At 40.4% G+C, this 23,206-nt stretch overlaps 2 protein-coding genes across 2 annotated transcripts; both read right to left on the bottom strand.

Moving 5' to 3' along the window:
* Positions 1 to 674: 674 nt before the first annotated feature.
* LOC309600092 (olfactory receptor 6B1-like) lies at positions 675 to 3,917 on the bottom strand (the record flags this gene model as incomplete). The annotated part of the gene is made up of 2 exons (XM_082332159.1): positions 675 to 1,640; positions 3,900 to 3,917. The coding sequence occupies 2 exons, from the start codon at positions 3,915 to 3,917 to the stop codon at positions 675 to 677; spliced, it is 984 nt and encodes a 327-aa protein (XP_082188285.1).
* Positions 3,918 to 11,249: 7,332 nt separating this feature from the next.
* Positions 11,250 to 12,089, bottom strand: LOC309600091 (olfactory receptor 6B1-like; the record flags this gene model as incomplete). The annotated part of the gene is made up of 1 exon (XM_082332158.1): positions 11,250 to 12,089. One exon carries the CDS (start codon positions 12,087 to 12,089, stop codon positions 11,250 to 11,252), a length of 840 nt encoding a protein of 279 aa, XP_082188284.1.
* Positions 12,090 to 23,206: the final 11,117 nt, after the last annotated feature.

Here is a 23,206-nt window from a genome sequence, read left to right as displayed (position 1 = left end):
ACCAGTGACTACAATTTATTTAGAGTATTTATTTCAACCTTCCTTAAGAAGTTGGGCTTCTCTCATTCCACTGTGAACACTTGTTTTCCTTCTGCTTGTGACTCTCTTCCAGGAGGACTGATTCATGTTCCTAAGTACAGGCTTCTTGTAGAATATGAAATATTGTGGAGTGCCTGAGACCTTCCCTTTTGGATAGGCAGATATGATACAGGAACTGCAGAAGAGAACCTTCCTTGTCGCATCACATTTGTGGATTGAGCAGAATACCCAAGGTCTTTAAAACATTAGGCATATTTCTATAGTTGGGCACATGCATCTCACCTTAGCTGTCAGATATTGCCTGGAATCGGATCACATGCTATTAACAGAACATTTCAATTGTGTTCTCAAAGCCATTGATGTATGATATCCTTAGACATGCCTTTTTGTTCCCTGAAGTGCCTGTGAGTCAAACCAGTAACTTCATTGTGCGTAAGCCTTCATCAGAGAAGAAAGATCATTTGAAAGTAATAGGTAGAAAGGTGATTTCTTATTGAGGATAAGTGGTCATATGTATACCTCAGTTTCTTGAGTTACCAGCATTATGATGATTCCAGTTCTGACTAAGTACAACCTAAATCGTAAAACCTTTCCTTCTAACTCTCACACTTACAGTCCGTCTATAAGGAACTATGTTAAAGGTGGGCAGCAATGGATTGAGAGACCTTGGGGGCAGTCTGTCTAACACTGAAGGTTTTTTTGAAAGCGCCTTTAACCTCCTGGTTCCTCAGACAGTAAATGAAGGGATTGAGCATAGGAGTTACGATAGTGTACACAACTGACACCAGCTTGTTTAAGTCAAAAGGGTGCATTCTCTTGGGCCGGGCATACATGAACAGAGTGGCTGAAAAGAAGACAATGACTACAGTGACGTGAGAAACACAGGTGGAGAAGGCTTTCTTCCTGCCCTGGGCTGTGGGGATATGTAGGATGGTGCTGCTGATGCATATATAGGAGATAATTGTGACAGAGACAGGAACCAGCAAGATAAGCAAGGCCAGGGTGAAATCCACTATTTCAGCCACTGTCATGTCAGCACATGATATGTTCAGCAAGGGGCTGATGTCACAGAAGAAGTGGTTGATGACATTGGAGCTACAAAAAGACAGCTGAGAGATGAAAAATACTTTCAACATGGAGGCCAAGAAGCCAATGAGCCAGGAGCATGTGGCTAGTTGCATGCAGAGTTGGTGGTTCATGATGACGGCATAGCGCAGGGGATTGCAGATGGCCACATAACGGTCATAAGCCATGACTGCAAGGAGGACACACTCAGTACAGATAAGGGAACTGAAGAAGTAAAGCTGGGTCATACACCCTCCAAAAGATATATTCTTGCTTTCCACAAGAAAATTCATTAGCAGTTTAGGGACAGTGACTGAGATGTACCAAGCCTCCAGGAAGGACAGGTTGCTGAGAAAGAAATACATGGGCTTGTGAAGCTGATGGTTCATCTTAATCAAGATAATTATGAGTATATTTTCCAAGATGGTCAGCACGTAGGCCACCAGGAATATCACAAAGAGCAACATCTGAAGTTCCATGATAGTTGGAAATCCCAAGAGGATAAATTCCTGGAATTTTGTGCTGTTTTTAAGCAGCTTCAGAGAAAAAATAAAGACAATAAAAGAGAAAAAATATGGAATATTTTTAAAATAAAAGAAATATTCAGAAGAACTGCAGAAGACAAGAAGAAATGGCAAGTTGAAAAGAAGAAAGGAATAATGGTAATGATAAAAAAGGAAAAACATGAGGAAAGGGAGAAAAGGAAGAACATTATTACATTCAGATTATATACCATTTTGAAGACATAAGAACAAATTCAATATGATATTTTGCATATCTGGTTCATAATTAGTGGCCTATTACTGAAATCCATGCGTGTTGAATGCCCTTATAACAGCTGGATACCAGTTCTTTTTAACTTGCAGGGGATACTGGATATCCAGGATGCATCTGCATGACTTAGGCAATTGGACTTAGTTCTGCAAAGCCAAGTCATTCCTGCACTGCCTGTGGAGTAGAGCTTGGTCCCCACTACATTTTCACAGCATAGAAAGCCTCAAGATATTCGCTAAATGAAACAAGTATTTCCAGAGAGAAATATGTGTTATTCTAAATAAAGCTCTCAGGGAAGATGAATTACATTTTGGAGGAATGTATTTCTCTGTCTGTGTCTCTTCCCCTCCCATTCCCTGTTTTACCATTTCTCTATCTATCCACCTTTTTTAAAAATCTGATGATCTAATTTTCATATATAATTCTGAATTTCTACAGGTCAAAATTGAAAAGAAAAAAAAACCCTCTCAAACTGGAAAATGCTCATTTCTCTTCTTTAACCTTACCATCCTCTAATCCAAGATAAGAAAGAATTGCATTTTCATCTTGTTTTAAAGCTCCACTAGTATAATATTTTATTTCATGTTAAAAGCAGAGAAACAAATCACCTCTTCCCCCCTCCCCATAATTATTAGAGAAAAGCATATAATAAACTAGGTTTTCAGTGATGGAAGAACAGTCATCTTCATAAAACAAGTCATTGACACTGAAACACCTGTCCAGATATTGTTCATTTAAAACCTTTTATAGATTCAGAAGTGGTAATATAAACCATGATCGAAGACTTGTAACGTTCAAACTCATATAACTTTGTAACCATATTACTGTTAGCTTTTACTACCATGAGAAATTACACAGGTCTAAGGAGAAGCTGCAAAACTTTTTTCTTTTTTTCTTAGTCAGCACAAAATGCATTATTAACCAATTTGTCTCCATAGTACATGTATTCAGTACCTCCTGACTTGGCCAGTGTTAGTCCTACCTATAAAACTGTGGATATCTGAGTGTTTAAAATTCCAAATTGTTCATCTTGCACATCAGTCAAATCTCTAAATAATCAATTACAAGAGAGTGATATTGATTCTCCTAAGTCAAATACAATGCTTACATTTCTCTGTCACTTGAACTGGAGTAAATACCTGAGCTGTCTTAACATCAGAAGACTATATTGAGAAGCTGGAATTCATCTGCTGAAATTTAGATAGCTATCAGTTTAGTTATCTAATATACAATATACTCAGTTTGTCTTCCTTCTAGGGAATATAGATATATAGGCATTTCCAGGTAATACTGCTGTCATTGAGAGGAAGAGGTCTAAAATAGGTCAGATGGATCATTCCATAGCCATGTCTATTTCTCTCTTCTTTGACTCTATAAATGCATGTCAACAAGCAGCTCAGAAGCCTAGGTGTGTTGCTCAATGTAGTTCATACATACGCTGTAGATGTTGAAATGCCAGTGGATTAATTCCTCCTTGGGAAGGAAGGAATTCTTCTTCCTGAAGAAGAATAACAGTGAAAACCTTTCTTCTCTTCTTACCTTCACACCACTTCAGCAATGCTTGTGGTCCCATTCATGGGCTGTTTACGGAAGACAACCCTTCTTCATGATTTAATTGAAAAAACATAACCCAAGTGGTGGGACTTCTCCAAACATACTGACGTGATTGCTTCTTACCTGTTCGTAAAAAAGCTGTTTGGTATAAGATTGCATAAGATATAAATAACTACTCATGGGATTTCAGTGTTTACTTTGCCTTTTTATATCTGAGGTACCCAAGAAGGAAACTCATGAAGACTAATTCTAGCTTTCTGAGGCTCTCACTGCAGCACTTGCGGTTTGTGAAACAAAATAAGAACCTAAGTTAGCTACTGTGAAACATTTTCTGGAGGTGACTGTTCCTCAGTTAGCTAATAATGATTCTTCCTGTGAACAAGCTACAGACAGAGGTTCCTCAGGAAGCTAGCCAAAACTATATAATATGAATCTGTACTGGACTAATTATCTGTTACTGTGCCTACATGATCAACTAACTGCATTTTCGTAAAGTCTATCACCCTGCAAATGGAATTAATTTTTCTACACATTCATGTTTTATGGCCATTTCGGAAACATGTATGGGTGTGGCAGATCTCACTCAAGACCTTTGGCAAGACATTAACCTTTCTGTGGAGAGAAGGAAGGCTACTCTGCCACATCTAAAATATGAATAGACATCTCTGTCCATGTAAGGGAATGTCTTTGTATAAGAGCCTGATTCTTTGTTAGTTCATAACCTCTTTGTCTTTTAGCTGTAGCAGAGCCAACTAGCTCCCCTTTAGACCAGATCAAAATGTAACTCCATGGCTAGTTTCCTCTAATTACTGTTTGCTATAGATAGTACAGGCAAGATTTCTCTGGCCTGCAAATTCCTCAAGCACTGTATCATCAGTCTTTATTCCTTCATACCACTTTACAGGATACACAACACCTAACATCATGTGGAAAAACATAACTAAGAAAAGTTCAGTACAAGTCTGTCATTATTTGGGTTTTTCAAATTGAACACCAAGGAAAATGAATTCCTTAGAATCACAAGGAGTCCATGTAGCCTGGGGTGCCATGCAATGTGAATGTAACCTGTCATCAGGCTAAAGCCATGCACCATGGATGTCAAAGATGGATCCCAGGAGACAACAGACTTAGAGCAGTCTGGATAAAATATAATAATCAATGGAGAGAGCTGGAGGCATCCAGTAGTTAATACTGTACCTATACTAGAGTTAATAGCCCAGAACTCTTTCTCAAAACTAAAATCTAAATTCCTGAGATTCATTTAAAATTCCATAGAATTTTATGGAATATATTCTTCAGATTTGAGATGAAGATCTGTTTTGCTTACTGAGAGAATGAGATTCATACTGTTTATAGAAAAATATGGGATTTGGTGGGTTTTGTGTGTGTGTATGTATGACTGCAGATATCACCAGAATTAATCTAGGTCATTACCTTATTTTATGATGCCTGTATTAGGTAATATGACTCCTATCCTTAGCAGAAGTTTAATAACTCTTAGATTGTTGCTGCTCCACCTCTCTTGACTTCAAGGAAATTTAAGTCTTATCAAAGACCAGATTTGACAATTAAAATATGCAACTAAGGTATGTCAAAGTCACCTGAGAGCTCAACTCACTCCCATCTCTAAGCACTGTTGTTCACCCTGTCATACTGGAAGGTAACACCAAATTTGACCTTTGTGGATGGGCCCTATGTCACCTGCAGACATACACATCTGAGGCAGCCAGCAAGACTTTTTCATAAAAGTATATTTTGCCTCCTAATTCCTCATGGTTAATGGATGGATTTAGCATTGGAGTGACTATTGTATAAATTATGGAAAGCCATTTGTTGAGATCCAAGGAGTGAATACTCCTGGATCAGGCATACATGAAGAGGGTCGTTATGAAGATGGTGACCACAGTCAGGTGAGAAACAGGTGGAGACGGCTTTCTGTGTATACTTAGGAGTCCAGAGACCTACACAGATCACCTTACCATACCTACATTTACTCAGCTGAATAGATCTCTAGAGTCTACTGACTGCTCTGGCTAGTTTCTCCTTTCAGCTGTGTACTGTTGAGCTTCTGATGCCATATAATCATAGAATCATAGAATCATTAAGGTTGGAAAAGACCCTTAATATCATCGAGTCCAACCGTCATGGCCTCAGATACATGAAACGTTGAAATAAGGCTAACAGGTACAACACAAGAATTACAGCAGATCTGTTCCCATCTGGAGTAGCAGCTGAAATTCATGAGGAAGACCATTGAACAGTTTGAATGACACTGGGTCCACCTTTTTTGCCTGAATCAAAAACTAGAGCTAAGTGTTATGACCCTAATGGAAAAGTAGGCACTTAGGAGGGGATTCAGTTATCTAAAGAGAGGTTTTTAATTTCGGATTTTGTGGTATTTTGTGTATTTTTCACTAGGGTTTCCAGAAGTTATAAGTTTCCGGTAAGTTCTGTGTCAAATCTGTCAACCCATAAAGGTATGTTTATTACTTTACTGACCTCAGATTATATTAACTGCCAATGCTGACATAGTTGAACTCTTAAGTAGATATTTACAGATTAGGTATAATAACTAAACCCACACCTAGAGCTAAATGAAATTATTCCATTTCCTTACAGAGATTCTAAAATAACTTCTTTCATTTATTTGCCTCATGTAAATGTCTGCTAAAATAAATATCGCTGTCAGGTAATTCTTCAATTCCATATATCCCCCCAAAATATGGGGACTGTACTGCAGGTCACCTCAGTGTATTTTTACCGAATAGCAAGAAGGTTAAATGTTAGATATCCTGGGGCATGGCAGAATGGCACTTGAGGATCAAAGACCTGCTGAGGTACTGTTGCAAGATTTTGTAGCATAAAGAGAACAAAACCTGATCTGTTCTTGTCCATACTGCCAAGTGGAAGGAGTCCCTGGAGTGAGCTATTTGTAAAACCACTTTGGAGTTGGTCTTTTATGAGTCAGATGTCTTAAGCTAAAAGCATAAGATTGAAATCATATTCATACAGTGAGATTAAGTGGAGGATTAGCACCTAGGAGAGTTGGAATTATAGAAGTTATTTGGCTGTTAGGACATACGGTTTGATTTAATTTGCCTATATATTAGAATCTAGAGACATTTGACATATATGTTAAAGTATGTTGGTTGACCTCTAACTGCTGGCCAAAGCCTTATGTGCATTCTTAGACATCTAAGGGCATCTCATGAAGAAGGCATCTTTAGAATAATGTAAGTGCCTGGAGAATGAAGAGTAGTGTTGCCAGGAGAAAAAGGGTTAGTTGTCCTTTCTATTGGGCTGGTGAGGCTCCACTTGGACTATTGTGTCCAGTTTTGGGAGTCCTCCAGTTCAAGTAAAATGCAGAGAAACTAGAGGGGTTCTTACTAAGGCCTACTAACATGTGTCCTAGAGTACATGTACTATGAAAAGAAGTTGAGACAGCTAGGCTTGTTTAATGTGATTCACAGGAGGCTATGGTGTGGTCTAACAGAAGCCTACAGTTCTAAAGACAATGGGGACAAACAATTCTTGGTCATGACTGATACTATAAAAAGGGGCAAAGATAATGACTTGCAACTCAGTAGTTGCAAATAGGCCATTAGGAGAAGTTTCTTCACTAGGAGGTCAGAACAGTACTGAAACAAGTTACCCAGAGGGATTATAGTATCTCTGTCTTGGAAGGTTTTCAGTTCTCAGCTAGACCAAGCCACACCTGGCATAATATAGAGATAGTGACAGTTGTGCTACAAAAGGGAAGTCAAATTATGGATATACTCACACATGGAGTACTGCACCTAGTTTTGGGCTCCCCAGGAGTGACATGGATATACTGGAAAGAGTCCAGTGAAGGGCCTCGAAGATAATTAAGAGGCTACAGCATCTTTACTCTGAGGAAAGGCTGAGAGAGCTGGGACTGTTCAGCCTGGAGAAGGGAAGGCTCTCATTAATGTATACAGCTGTTTCTGAAGGAAGAATATAAAGAAGATGCAGCCAGCCTCTTCTGTGGTGTCCACTGACAGGACAAGAGGCAATGGGAACAAACTGAAACACAGGAGGTTCTCCCTGAACATGAGGAAACACTTTTTTTACCATGAGGGTGTCACAAATGGGTGATTTAGAAAGCTTAAGGAATTGCCGACAGAGGTATTAGCAAAAGTGATCTTAATATGATGTTGTAAAAGTGCAACTTAACAAAGTTCGATAGCAAGGTTCACTCTATTCTACTCTACTGAGTGGAAGAATCATACAAACAAAAATTGAGTTACACTTGAGTTAGAATGATTCACAGAGAGACCAGAGATGCAGAGTAAGGAAGACCCTCACATCATTGACTCATGAGGTTCAGAATAGACCCCATTGCTTTCTAAACTCCTGATGGAGCTTAAGTGCGGCTAGGTCCAATCTTAGTCTCAGACTTGGTCAACAGTTTATGTCTAAGTACATGCAAAGTTTATGTAATGTTTCATTAGCATCAATTCAGCATGCAATCAAAGGTGCCAAGACAGAACCAGTTACCATACTACAAGGTTATGCGTGATATTGATTGCTTACCAAAGATCTGTCTTTGGTGAAAGGTCTCTCTGCATCGAGGAGCAACCTTGAGAGGTGTCCCAGCTCAAGGGGAGATCACTGCCATGCAGCCACACTGCCTAGTAGGGAGAGCTCAAAGAAGGCTCACTTAGGCTGTCATATTTACAGGATAAAGTTGTTGGCTTGTGGTCAAATAACATGCCATAGAAAAGGTATGCAGGAGACTCCTTCTACCCACAACTTTCTTTGTTCCTTGATAAATGAGTCTTGGAAAAGCCACCTGCTATTCATGTGTTAATCACATGATCGGTGTTCCAAGCTCATATGCACTGATGCTCACTGTGTCGCTCTGCTCTTTTGTGGATTTTCAGAGAACAGATTGAAACACAAGGAGTTCACCGCCTGACTACAGCTCAGGCCTTTACCTCTTCCAGATCCTGCACCAAACCACCACTAGTTTGGGCTAGGGGTCAAGCGCACCCATCACAGAGGGTGACCAAGCACTGGCACAGGTTGTCCAGAGAGGTTGTAGCGTCTCCATCCTTGGAGATATTCAAAAGCTGTCTGGACATAGAATCATAGAATCATAGAATCGTTAAGGTTGGAAAAGACCCTCAAGATCATCGAGTCCAACCATTAACCTAACACTGCCAAGTCCATCACTATACCATGTCCTCGAGCACCACATCTATCCGTTCTTTAAATACCTCAAGGGATGGAGACTCAACCACTTCCCTGGGCAGCCTGTTCCAATGCTTGACCACCCTTTTGGTGAAGAAGTTTTTCCTAATATCTAACCTAAACTTCCCCTGGCACAGCTTGAGGCCGTTTTCTCTCATCCTATCACTCATTACTAGGGAGAAGAGACCGACCCCCACCTTGCTACAGCCTCCTTTCAGGTAGTTGTAGAGAGCGAGAAGGTCTCCCCTCAGCCTCCTCTTCTCCAGACTAAACAACCCCAGTTCCCTCAGCCGCTCCTCATAAGACACGTGCTCTAGACCCTTTACCAACTTCGTTGCCCTCCTCTGGACATGCTCCAGCACCTCAATGTCCTTCTTGTAGTGAGGGGCTCAAAACTGAACACAGTACTCGAGGTGCGGCCTAGTTGACATGTTCGTAGTCAACCAGTTCTAGCTTTTCCTTGCTTGAGCATGGGGGTGGGACCACATGACCTCCAGACGTCCCTTCGAACTTCAGTCATTCTGTGGTTTTGTGATATTCAACGGTCCCTAAAAAACATTTCTATGAGTCTATGATTCTATGATGCCAAATGGCACTAGACACTTCTGAGTGGAGAACAGAACTGAGCTCCATTTGTCTACATAAGTTTGAATGGGCGTCTATAAGCCATTGAATGTATAGCCTAAATTGTATTGAACGTATTGCTCAGTCATATGTTGAAACCTACTCAGTAGGTAGCTACAGTGAGATTCAATTGCCTAAACATCAATTTCTATTGCAATTTGAGACACCACAAGCTTTTCCACCCGACATCCAAATCAAAGAATCATACAAAAACTTAGGTTGGAAGGATAGAGTTTCACTTCTGGAAGTTTTTAGCTCATTCTGCTGTCAAAAGCATATTTCAGTCAGGTCAGGTTTTTCAGGGACTTGTCTAGCCAAGCATTGAAAAACTCAAAGGATCGAGATTTCATAAACTTTCTGGGACTCTGTTGCAGTGCTTAATCACTCTGATTTTGTTTGCTTGTTTGTTTTTTTGTACTATTTAATCTGAATTTAATTTGTTGCAACTTGTTTCTGTTGCCTTTTGTCTTTTCAGGTGTGCAAAACTAAGAATTGCCTCTATCTTCTCTGTAATACCCTTCAAGTAGTGGCAGACTGCAACTAAATACCTCCTTAACGTTCTCTTTTCCAGACTTAAAAAATTATTTCCATCTGTCTCTCTTCATACGCTGTGTGGTCCAAACCCTCTATCATTATTGGTAACCCTCTGCTAGACTCTGTCCATGTTGTCTTTCTTGTAGTGGGAAGCCCCAAACTGAACATAGTACTGCAGATGTAGTCTTACAAATATATGCAGGTGACAAATAGAGGAGAAGGATCATTTCCTTTGGCCTCCTGGCTAGATTAGTGCTAATATAGCCCAGGAGACAGTTGATCTTCATCACTGCAGGGGGAACACTGCTGGCTCATGTTAATTTGTCTGCCAGGACCTCCAGGTCCTTTTCGGTAGAGCTGTTGCCTAGTCAGTGAGTGCCCAACTTATACTGAAGTGTTGGGTAATTCTTTCCCAGGTGCAGGATTTCGTATCTGTCTTTGCTGAATTGCTTAAAGTTCTTTTTGTCCCTCTCCTTCTGAATGTTACTTTAGAGAGGGCTGGGTCTCCCATAGGCCCTGTGTCGAATTTGCCAACTGTGCAGATACCGTAAGGCATCAGAAATGCTATTAGATGCCTATGTTTAGATAATTGATTCTTCTTTTAGTGCTTGTATCTCCTCATGTGATACAGAAGGAGCAGAGGAAAATTACACTTGAAAATCAGGAGACTCATTTAGCATTTGAAATGGAAATTAAGCTATGTAAATTAACACTCTTCCCCAAAAGTAAAGGTTTGTTCTGTAAATTCAAGCTACTTCCCAAAGTTCTATTTAAAGTTAATGGAGAGAAAAAGGAACTTCTCAGTGGTCGTTCATGTTCTCCTCTGACAGCTATCTAAAATGACTGATATTATTTGAAATACTGAAGTTCTCATCCTAATCCCTGTGAAGAAAGTTGACATATCTATTTATTTGGTGTCTCAAGTTCTTTGAATCCTAGTTTCACATTAAGCTGGATCAAGGTCAGAATGCAATTGTGTTCTTTGATTCAGACCAAAAACAAACATTAAGGGAAGGCAAAGATGTTTATTGCCTTCTCTACTGGTCAGGAATGATGTGTGATGTCTTCAGTAGAAACACCTTTTACATTCACACAGTGTTAGCATTCATTAATTTTTGTTTAACATGCAGATTGACTCAGGAAAAGCAATCCTTAACCACTGATGTCTAAACAAAACCATAATATTCATTTTTTGACAGTAAAAGTCTTATTAGACATTCATAGGATTCAGACAAATCCAGGTGGAAGAATATCTTCCAAGTATTATATTAGTGATCAGACCCAGAAACTCTGGAGACAGGACCCATGCCACACAAGACCTTCCATAAAGCATCTTTTACTTCGTGGTTCCTCAGGCAGTAAATGAATGGATTTAGCATTGGAGTGACTATAGTATAAATTATGGAAAGCCATTTGTTGAGATCCAAGGAGTGAATACTCCTGGGTCAGGCATACATGAAGAGGGTGGCTGAGAAGAAGATGGTGACCACATTCAGGTGAGAAACACAGGTGGAGAAGGCTTTCCTCCTGTTCTGGGTCATGGGAATGCACAAAATGGTGCTGATGATGCACATGTAAGAAATTATGATTACAGAGAGGGGGATCAACAGAATAAGCAAAGCAAAGACAAAGTCCACCATTTCTGCAAATAACCGCTCAGTGCAAGAGAGGTTAAGCAAAGGGCTGATGTCACAGTAGAAGTGGTTGATGACATTGGGCCCACAGAAAGAGAGCTGGGAAATAAAGACAACCTTTAGCACCAATGTCAGAAAGCCAACCAGCCAAGAGCCCATGGCCAGTTGCATACAGACTCTGTGGTTCACGATGACTGGGTAGCACAGGGGGTTACAGATGGTCACATAGCGGTCATAGGCCATGACAGCCAGGAGGACACATTCAGTACTGACCAGGGCAATGAAGAAGTGGAGCTGGGCCATACAACCTGTGAAGGAGATGCTCTTATTCTTCACTACAAAGCTGACCAGCATTTTGGGAGCAGTGACTGAGATGTACCAGGCCTCTAGGAAAGATAGGTGGCCTAAGAAAAAGTACACGGGCTTGTGGAGTTGGTGATTTCTTCTGATTAAAGTGATGATGACTATGTTTTCAAGGACAGTCAACAAATACACAATGAGGAGATTTACAAACAATAGAGCCTGCAGCTCTATGATGGTAGGGAATCCCAAGAGGATGAACTCATGGATGTGGGTATCATTTTCCTGTATCATGATGACCTTGAAGACCTGGAACGTGTAAGGAGGAGAAAGTAAGGAAATAAGGAACATCTTATATCATCCCCTCCAAGCATTCTCTCCATACTGGACTTGAAAATACCCAATTTAAGTAGACATCCCACACCAGTTATTTAATTGACATTCTTTTTTATTTAACCTCTCCTGAAATTTTTTGTGTTCTACAGCGTTGTAGGATTGGTGATTCAGATCTTGGTTCCGAGAAAATGTTTAGGCTTCACTGATTTCCTCACAGGCCTTCTTATCCTTATCTTCACTTAAAAGACAGTAAAAGGGAAGAGGAAACATTATTAAATGTGCTTTTCATCGCAGTTCCGAGCTACCCCCCCAGATGGCTGCTAATGCCAAAAGATACCTAGATAAAAGCACAGTCTTGCTAAATGGCTGAACACATGCAAATTTGGCTTGAGCTTTTCTTTCTCTGTCCCTTTCTCTTGGCTATAGGCAAAGGAAAATAAGTGTTTGTTCTCTCGACTGTAGTACTTTAATTAAGTTTTCTAGGGTTATGGGATATATGCATTTATTTTTTTTCTTTCAGAATTGGGAAGGGCCTGTGCACCTTAAAATTTCTCTCATTCCTAGTATACTGATTGATTGACTAAAACAGGTCACTTCTCACAAACAACAGCTTTCATACAGTCTTAGACTACAGTAATTATAGTACCCATCCATCATTTTTCTTCTGCATTACCTGATAGAATTAATCTTGATTTATCACAATATACCTGAAGTTTGATGTTTCTTCTTCTTCTTTTTCCCTTCTTAGTGAAGGTTTCAAACAAGCTTTTTTGACCTATTCCTGCACAGTCATATCCAATAATCAACTGCCTTTCTAGAATGATGTCCTTCACAAAATGCTTTTAATATAAAACATTAAGAAAAAAAAAATTAATGTTATGAAATGTTATAAAAATTTCCACAGAAAAATAAATATGTATTTTACTGATTTCATTATTTATTTGTCTTTGAGTTTCAAAATATCTATTTCAAATTTGATTTTTTTTTTGCATATGGATTGTCCATGTAGAATTAGTCTAATTACATAACTTACATGTTTTATTACAAGTACATAACTGCTGCCAAATAATAAAGCGACAGAATATAGAATATAATTTTATCTCTAAGGGTGGCTTTCACATTTCCTAGCTTATACTGTATGTGGGACTCCTCAACCCTATTTTAGCAACTTGCTGTAGGCACCCTCCATAAGATTTGTGGCATTTAATTTAAGCTGTGGCAAATGCTGACAGATAAGGCAGGTAGCTTGGTTTCCAGTACAGCCAATGGAGATCTAAGCAGTACAAGAAAAAAACCTAGCCTGTGTGATCTCAGCATGCTATAGAATACAAACCATAGTTGAAAAATGCATGAATGAAAAGGATGTCAAAAAGAGAAAATAGAAATTATGTTTACACATTCCAATATAGACTTTAAAAATTCCCAAACTACCTTATAGTACCCTAGAATATTGACTGAAACCAATTTAATAAAAAAGGGTGATTAATTAGAGTATTTTAGGTACCTGCCTTCAAATAATGGATCACTCTCAGGTGACATATAAAGATAACTTACATGTTTAATTTTGAGAATTGTTAAAGTCACGTGAAATTTCTCAGGGTAAAAATTATGGTGAGTGCTTTTTTATATTCTAGTACACTTAAAGTGGAATACATGTGCCAGTTTTCACTACATAAATATCTTCACTATCTTCAGAAGAACTACCATTGCATATAATACAGAGAGGGGGTGAGGGGAAGATTATATTTAACTCACACTAGAATACTGCTTAAATTTAAAGGGAAAAACAATGAAAAAGTGTAATATTAATGTAAAAAAACATTGAAATATATTATTGCTGCTGCTGTTGTCACCTTCATGTCTCAATGGAGGTCATAAGATTTTTAAAAGCACATAAAGTACAATAAGAAAGTTCCATCTCTCTAATCTTTTGTTCTATTATATGCACTTCCATTTTCCTTCCAAAACAACCCTTCTTTCTTCTCTCTCACACTTTCATTCTCTTGGAAACTACTCATTTCCAAGACTCTCCCAACTTATGTTAGTATTCGCAGAGTGTTGGTGAGATGAGACAACAAGAAAGACCTCTAACAAAGCTAGAGAAAAAGATATTAAATGCTCTGTCCGAAAAAGAGATCAGCATCTATGCTTCTGTTTCTCTCTTTCATTTAGCTAGAACCTTACCCCTTTGTTTTTCTCTGAATGGCTGAAAGCAGGCTGGATTGTAAAATGCTGTGAGCACATACAGTTCCTGCAGACTTTCTGCAGCTTCTGTTGAGTGAGAGATTTCCCAGGATGGAAAATATCATGCATTATAATGTCCTTCAACGCCCAAGAGAACTGAGAACAAAATTAGTTGGAATAAATTCCTCTCCTTTTTCTAAACCTCGTGGAAGAGGTTGATCATCTGGGGTTTTTTTGTTTCCTTGTTTGCTTTTTATTTGTTATGTGCTAACCAGCTATTGTAGAACTATTGATACTTGGTTTTCTTTCTCCAAAGTCAATGCTGTCTATGTGATAAGACATTGGACTGGAACTCAGGGCATTTCTACTCTGCTGCTGGCTCATAATCACATGAAGGGTGATTCACATGGCTCTGTGAAGCGGAGCTAGCGGTCAGGTATGGCTGTATACAGTCTTTTATAGCTATAACCTTCCTGTTACCAAAGGCTGAACTGGGAACACAGGTTCTAAACTTACTTCAGTTCTTTTGCAGTTAGATACTTTGTAGAGAAGCAAGTATGTTAGAGGCATCTGACTCATTTTAGGTGTCTACTCCATGATAAGATGACTCATATCTCAGATTTCACTGACAGTACTTTCTTGACCCCTAGTGATTTCAAAGCGAGTCTGGGATGATTAACTCAAAGGTAGACATCTGTGCTGAAGAAGTTTGTGTTTATCTTCATGAATTCTATAGGCCATCTAAAGACTACCTTCATTCTCAAACTCCTTGCAGGAGGCAGGATGTACTGGTGCTGACACCCTGGCTGGCTCCAGTTTTCTGGGAAGGCACATTTAACAGAGACACCCTGGATGCCCAATATATGTAGAAGAATCTGGTCACTGGAGTGGTCACTTTTGTTGTTTCAACAAATCAAAATCAATATCCGTCACAAATCCCAAAGCCATTTTTCTTATAGTTTGCAGGGAGCTGTAAATCACTCCAGCCAGGTTCACTGCGGAGTATTCCTTGCCTCTTGGGTAGTTGTAGTACAATTAGTGTTAAACGATCAAGTGAGCTATTGTCTGAAACCGGGGTGGGAGAGAAGTCTTTCAAGCAATAGGAGAGTCTCCTTATCTCTCCTTTACTATCTTCTCAGAAATATCTCCCAGAGAGAAATCCCTGGGCATGCCACAGGAGCTTGAGCAACTCCCCCTCCTCAGCAGTTTTATGGGGTTAGGAGGTGTCTCACTTTCAGTTGATGGACTTCTTCATCCTTAGATACCCAGTCTCAATTAATGGTGGTTGAAATAAAGTTCCTGCTGCTTTGGTGAACAAACCTGGTATCTCTGGCTCTCTGGCAGAGGGGTGAGTCTGAATGTGATCTCAGCCCCTTCCCTCTCACAGACCCCCCTTTACAGCCAAGTACCAGAGTGCAAGTCTCTCTTGTACTGGGGAGCCCAGCACTGGACACAGTACTCCAGGTGTGGCCTCATCAGTGCTGAGTAGAGGGGAAGGATCACTGCCCTTGACTCGCTGGCAATACTTTGCCTAATGCAGCCCAGGATACCATTAGCCTTCTATGTGGCAATGGCACGTTGCCGACTCTTCAATCAAATAACAGCTAACAGAAGGAATATTGAATTATTCCATCCTTCATTCCATCTCCAAGAAAGAGCATGGTGTCACCAGTGGGAGGGTTTATTCCTCCTTTTTTTGTGTGCATGCAGGGTTATTTTATGGTTCAAACAGCCTTTTTGCTAGCACTTGTTTCTATTTGGTTCATAAACTTAATTATGTGATTGCTTCGGTCTGATAGTCCTCCAGTTATGGTTTTATTTCTTTTGGACTGAAAACATGCAAATGCACAAAGCTAAGCAAAACTTAAATAAATAAAACTATAATAAAAATATGTTCATGAATAACCAGACAATTTGCTCTAAAAAAAAAGACAAAACCTCTGGCTAGTCATAAATACAAGAACATTCAGCATTTCTGCTGTTACAGCTGGGACAACTCTGATCTAAAAGCAAGTTGCAGGCACAGTCAGTTTCTTAAGTAACTTCACATCATATACAACTAAAAATAAATAAAAATAAGTTCAGATCCAGGCAAGACCTGACAAATTCTGAGGCATGATACATATTATTCTTGTAAGCCTGGGGCCTAGTAATGGTAATGGCAGCTCCAAACAGGCTGGGCTGCAATAGCAGATGTTAGTCATTTTGTTTGAGTGTCTCCACCCAAGGCAATCTGTGGAGGCTGAGTGAAATTAATGTGTGAGTGTAAGTGAAGCATCGTATATATCTAAGTTAAGATGGGTGAATAAGGGCTGGACATAAACATACATGGACAAGGGGAAGTCAGTGGGTTGATACGTATCTTGAATTTTCTGCATCTTTCAGGGCTAAATCTGTTCACTTGAAGATTAATTCCTAGCCATGACAGAAGATGAACATAGGGCTATTAAGATAAGAAATTGGAGCAATGTGTTGGATACATCAGTTTGGCACCGTGGTTAAATTTCCCAATTAAGACAGAGTATGTGACATCATGGCTGAAATAGATCAGAGTGAAGCCTGAAGATTAAAGCCAGATTAGGATAGTGACTTACTTTATTCTAGGCAGGTTAGACTTGAAGGATCAAATTGAAATTGAGACTTAACACTGATATATGAAAGTGGAACAGCACACTGCCAAAAATGGACTTGTCAAGGGACAAAGGTGGATCAAGACAGGACATGGAATTAGGGAGAACTCAGTTGTCCTTGTCTATGGAAGTATTCAGTCTTCCTCTGCTTTCTGGGTCACTTTAAAACTCAACCATTTTCATGATCACTTTCAAACCCAGCTAAGTGGTGGTGTTTCAAAACAAAGGGGTCACAATTACCTAGGTCATTCTAAGAGTTATGGGAAACTTTGCTGCAGACAAAGAAAACACTCTCTGATCTTTCCCCAAAGGCTGTAGGTCTTTAGGCTAGTCCATCAACCCTCCCCACAGTGTCTCACTTTATTTGTTCCAAGATGCTAGTTCTACAATGAGTTGTGAGGTGTGGAACAAGGGAAAGGAGTCTGTGGAAAGAAGTCCCATATGCTCTGCCCCAGCAATAAGCCTCTTGGTGAATGACAATCCAGCCTCTGCAATCAGCTCAATAGCACAAGTCAGAACATGAGATAGCATGGCTAGACCTGACCTATATACTCAGGACACATGAATAGGCCAGGCTATGAAGAAGGTTTAGGTGGGTGGGACAGTCTCTCACAAGGGTCCATTTGTCTGGGTTTTCATAATATGTTATGAATGTGTTGCTCTTTGCTCTGCAAATCTGGTTAGGTAATCCCAGCCTTCTGATACTGTTATGCATTTTATCGTAACCGTGTTCCTTAAGAGTGATTTCCCAGATTTGAAAATAGAGCAAGAAAGTAACACCATACTCAAGCCTGGATTGTCCAAGGGGTGGGCAGTAAAAGGTTACTGAAGATTGGCCAGACAAGAGGAACCTGTGTGATACTGACACCTTCCTGAAAAAGATTAGTGGGGAGGTGACGCTGAAGCATTCTGGTCAATTGAGTTAGTATAGTTAGTTAGGCCAAAGTAATCAAATCATTTAACGTGAACGGAACAGGCCACAGAATGAGTTACAAGAGTTAGAGAGAGTCAGTCACAGTATGAACTGACCTATTTGAATCACTTTAGAAAGCATAGACCAGGATGGTGCAAAGAAATAATAGTGTTGAACTAGGTGAGAGGAATGATGTAAAATTCTTCCTGTAGCATTTCCCCTCTGCAAGACTTAATCCTTTGTTGCTGATTTCTCAGCCAGACTCTGTGCCACCACCAAACCGGTTTTACATGTGAAACTCAGCACCTCGGGAGGCATTACACTGCAAGTTTCTTACTCCCACTTTTCAGTGAAGAACAAAGACCCCCACAGGTTTCACAGTCCCAGTCTCTTGCAACATCCCACCCAAGGGCTGGAAGATCTCTCTTATCCATGCCTGCTCCCTCTGTGTAATTTCCCTGCCCAATGCACCTGGAGACTGGAGACAAGTTTTCCACCACCTTCAGGGGCCAGATTGAACATACAATGCAGAGAGAAGAACTGAGTTGGTAACTATGAATAAGGACTACCATATGTGCTGCCTTAGCAGCCCGCATCATATTAAGGTAAGAAAATTTATCTGATCTTTAAAAATCAGAGCTCCATCCAAATTACTTCCTTGTGCTAAGGTTAAACCTGGCCAGGATACAGGGTTAATGGGGGTGGGTCATGGCAAAATAGACTGTGTCTGTATGAACAGAATAGACTTTATCATTATTGCAGTGTGAGTGAATGTGTCTTAGGCATCAGATCAGCATGAATGCTGGGATACAGTATGAACTCAGACAGAGCAGGCAGGATTAGTAAATTAAGGTGGATTGAATAGGTTGGCATACTAGGATAGCTTGGATGGAATAGACCAGGCACAAGAGAAAGCATGACAGGATAGCTCAGGCACTGAGCCAGGGTGGATGTCACATGGGCTTGATGCTGGTCATCATGGTGGACATTAGATTAGATTTAACTCAGTAACACAAGAAGGAGTTGAATATGGGTGGAGCATGCCAGGGTGGTGGAATAAGATGACCTTAATGTTTACCATTACTCACTGCCAGCTGGCTTCAGGATTCAGGCCCACCTTCAGGCATGCTTAGCTCATGACATCCAGATCAAAAGAAAGCTCGGAGTGGCCTTTGACTCATTTCTAGAACCTAGCAGGGGTTCTGTATGGGCCATGTATATTTGTGTAAATTCTCTGCCCTGCAGTGGCAGGTCTCCTTTTTCACAGTAACAGTCTGTAGTGCATTTTGGGCTCTGAAACTCAAGACTGAGCTGAATGGGCATGGACTAAATAAGGGTAATGAGATTAGGTTAATGTTATAGCTTCTGCTGTCTGCAGGACTCTCTCACTCTCTGTACTCCTGGTCACACACTGCTCCACCTTCAAATCTGGTAGCTTTTACTATCTGTTATTGTACAAGGTTCATCATGGCCAGTCATCCTCCTCTGGTGTTTAACAGGAGGAACTAAGTTCTGTGGTCTGCATTTAATTCCGTAGGTAAGATGATGTGGGAGTTGTCAATAGTAAAAGGAACTCCAGCACTCTGACCGAAATCTCAGCTCATACCAGGGAGAGACCTTTGAAACCAAATTCTTGGGGTAGCTGGTGTGAACCATTCACACTAACATACTTTCCTGAAATACTCTGCCCATGGGGGAAAGAGTAATCATGTCTTGCTTGTTTCTTTCAGAAGGTTGGGAGAGATTGTCAAAGCAATGTAGCAGAACCAGCCCAAAGCAAGGAGTTAATATAGAGAGATGGAAAATAATGACAATACTGCAGCAAAATTGAATGGGTTAACAGATGTGGAACAGGTGATGTTCATGAGTCAGTATGGGTGAACTGGCAACACACAGTGGGCAAACATGCCTGTACTAGAATAGAGCAGTAATAAAGGGTGACTTGTATGGCATCTCCTCCCTGCAGTACTCAGCCCATTGCTGCCATTTGAACTTTCAGTCATTCAATCTGCATCAGATTCAATCTTAGTTTATGACACCCACCACAGAAGCCACAGCAGTGGGAGCTTCTCATCCTGCTATTGAGAAGTGGCCTTTATTGCAGAAGAGCCATACAACTCAGTTTTGACGGTGCCCTCTCTCTGCCCCCCTGTCCCCGCTTCCCAAACCAGAGCAGCCACTCTGGTAGGGGGCTCTTCTCCTTGCTCTACCTGTAGTTAGTATCTTCAGCTGCTGTCTCTGGGAGGTAAAGATAAAATTTCTTCCCCTAATGGGAGGTGGATTGACCAGGATATGGACAGTATGGTACTATGGGTGGGCAAGAAGTCTTCCGCAGTTCTCCCCTTGATCCATGTTAATTATCTGGGATGGCAGAAAAATAAAGCTTTCCATCTTGATATTAAAAGAAAACTAAAATAAGCACAAGCTCTCTGCCTGTTTGATTTAGTTTGCTCACAGTGACGAGTAGAGAGCATGTATGAGTGAATTAGACCAAACCCCTCTCCATGTCACTGTGCAGGCTGGATGACGATGGTGTGAGTGAAGCCAAACTCATAAATAGCTCATATACTTTTAGCATGAGTAAAATAGTCCAGAACAATGTGTCATCAAAAAATTCATAAAACAGAGGAATTAATAATGGGGTGAACTAGGGTGAGGCAGGAAAAAAAGGGCAGGTTTGAACTTGCTGTCTTGGCTGAGGCTTAATGGGAATATAGGGGCTAGGGTACAGCTAAAGTGGATAGATAGGCTGAGTGAGGTCCATCACATCCAGGACTGTGATTTTAACAGGAATAAAAGCAGAAAATGCTGCGTGGATGAAACAGTTCAGGTGATGATTGAGAAAAGCACTGGCAAAGCTGCGTGAGCCACAAGAGGGCAGTGAACAACAAGCAAGCTTTGGTGAAGAGAGCTAGAGCAGTGGATTAGATAGGAATGAGCAGTGAGGGCAGTGATCTAACTAGACTAGCCATGCCATTGCAGTGGGATAAGGGATCCACCCTCTGCTTTCTCCTCCTGATGGTGGTGTTTCAAGTCACATTCAAACCTGTTTAGATCATGAATGCTGACACAAGAGGAGTCTTAGTATCAGAAGTCACACACTCCTGAAGGTTAGCAGGAGATTTTGGTGGACAGTGATCCTCCTCTCACTGCACACACCCACTCTGTTAAGCATATTCTTATCTGGTGGATTGAAGGACTTAGGGAAATCCTCTTATGCTGTCCTGCTAGAAAGAAGGCTGCTGTTTTTTCCTGCTCACATGCCCAGCCAGTAGCAACAGAGCACATATGGCAAATGTGAGCATTGGCACAGAAAAACTGAGTACAGGCATGGCTGCTACATTGATCAAAACAATGAGGACACTACCTTTACTGGTACTCACACAAACACAAGCAGCACTCATATAAACATGAACAACAGAGAAAGCCTGATCTTCTTCCTGCTAATCAAGCTTAAAATGTGCTATTGGACTATATATATATCCTAATTCACTTAACTTACACATATACTTCTATATGTGGATATCTCTTGATCTCTAGCCAAGACTTCAAGTCCCTCCAATATCTATCCCAGACCCCGGGCCTTTTATCCAGTCTTCAGCACAGGCTCTGAGTCTTTTCACATTCAAGTTTCCTACCTCCCAGTTAGTCCAACTGAAAATTCACTGGCAGAATAGTCACTTATACACATAAAAACACACATACAAACAAGCTAGACTGCAAACCCACACACATACAAGAAGTACTTAGAAAAGATTTTAGTGACTGAGGAAAAGGCTGGCCAAGCAAGTACACTGACCAGCAGCCTGCTTAGACACTATTAGCCCTTTCGATCCATCCTTCTCTTAATTCTCTTCATCCTCACACACTTTTCTTCCTCAGTTCACCTCAACTTGGCCTCTCCCAACCTTTGATAATTCCCCAAAACATCCTACAATGAATTTCATGCATTCCCACAATCCTCTAAAACATCCCATAACTTTTAAACATCCCATACTAAATTTTCATTTACCAGTGAGATCCATTCTAATCATGTTTCCTTCTTATGAATTACAAAGTTACTGTTTGAATGTCTTCAAGGCTACACTTGAATTATTACTCTTTGTTTTTGAGCTTTGTTATTATATCCATTATCAACTGTTCATTATAGTAGGCATATGTCTGTGTTTAGTTTATTACTTCTCCTATCTACTGTGTTGTCTTTTAAGTTTAATAGCCTGTAAATGGATGTCCCTGTACACACACCCCCCCACACCCATACCCCTTCTCCCTGGGCTCTCCAGTACGAAGTGGCATTTCTCACAGCTGGAATATCTTCTATCTAATCTTCACAGAAGGAGCAATCACAGACTGCTGGGCTCCTTTCCTTTGGGGACTACAGACAAACACTGTGTGGAAGCAAAAGAAGCTGATCAAAGCTGTAAACAAAGTAAATCCCATATGGTCTTCCCTCAACTAATAGGCAGGCCTGACCTAGATAAGACAGCTCAAGTAGAATTTTCAGAAAAAACTCAAGCAAAACAGGCTGAAAATTTGATTCCATTTCCCTTGGACACCTTCAGTAATCCTTGTTTTCTGATACAACTAATGACTTTCTTGCCTCAGAATGTACTGATATTAATAAACAGAATATAAATTGTGAGAGCACAATACCAAATCTGAATGCATGATCAGGATTTTTGGGGCCTCAGTACTAGCTAGGTGAATGTATATTGCTCCTTTGGCATTTCTGCCACCACAATATCCCATGGTGTAAATTGCTACTGTTCAAGTAGAGCTAGCTAGAAGTTTGTCTTGTTTTTATTGGTGAGTGTTGTGGTGAGCAGATAAGCACCACATACTCACTCACTTCCCCTCCATCATGCCCGTTGGGATGGGAAAAGAGGAAATGAAGATTAAAAGCAAGAAAACTTGGGGGTCAAGTTAAAACAAATAAACAAATAAACAAGATAACAATTAATAAGTGAAGGATGAGTGGAAGAAGAGGGAAGAAAACAAGATAAAACAAGTGATGCAAAGGCAATCACTCACCACCTCCTGTGGGTAGACCAATGCCCAGCCAATTTCTGAGCAAAAGATGGCTAACACCCCCTAAGCCCCTCTCTTTTCCTTTTTATGTCTGAGCATGACATTATATAGTATGGAATATCTCTTTGGTTACTTTGCGTTATCTGCTCAGTTGTGTCCACTCCCAAGCCTATTGCGTAGCCCCTATTGCCTGGGAGGGATGGGGATGGGGGCAGAGTGAGAAAGAGAGAAGGCTTTGATGCTATGCAAACACTGCTCAGCAAAAGCTAGAACATTAATGTGTTAGCAGTACTGTTTTGATCAAACATCTAAAACACAGCACCATATGAGCTCCTATTCTACCCTAGCCAGGCCCAGTACAGTAGGGTAAGTGCTTT

This window comes from Platalea leucorodia (genome assembly GCF_965183815.1).
Source record: "Platalea leucorodia genome assembly, chromosome: 22".
NCBI classification, from domain to species: domain Eukaryota; kingdom Metazoa; phylum Chordata; class Aves; order Pelecaniformes; family Threskiornithidae; genus Platalea; species Platalea leucorodia.
Note: the sequence above shows the minus strand (reverse complement) of the source record. Positions and strands in the feature narration are given on the sequence as shown.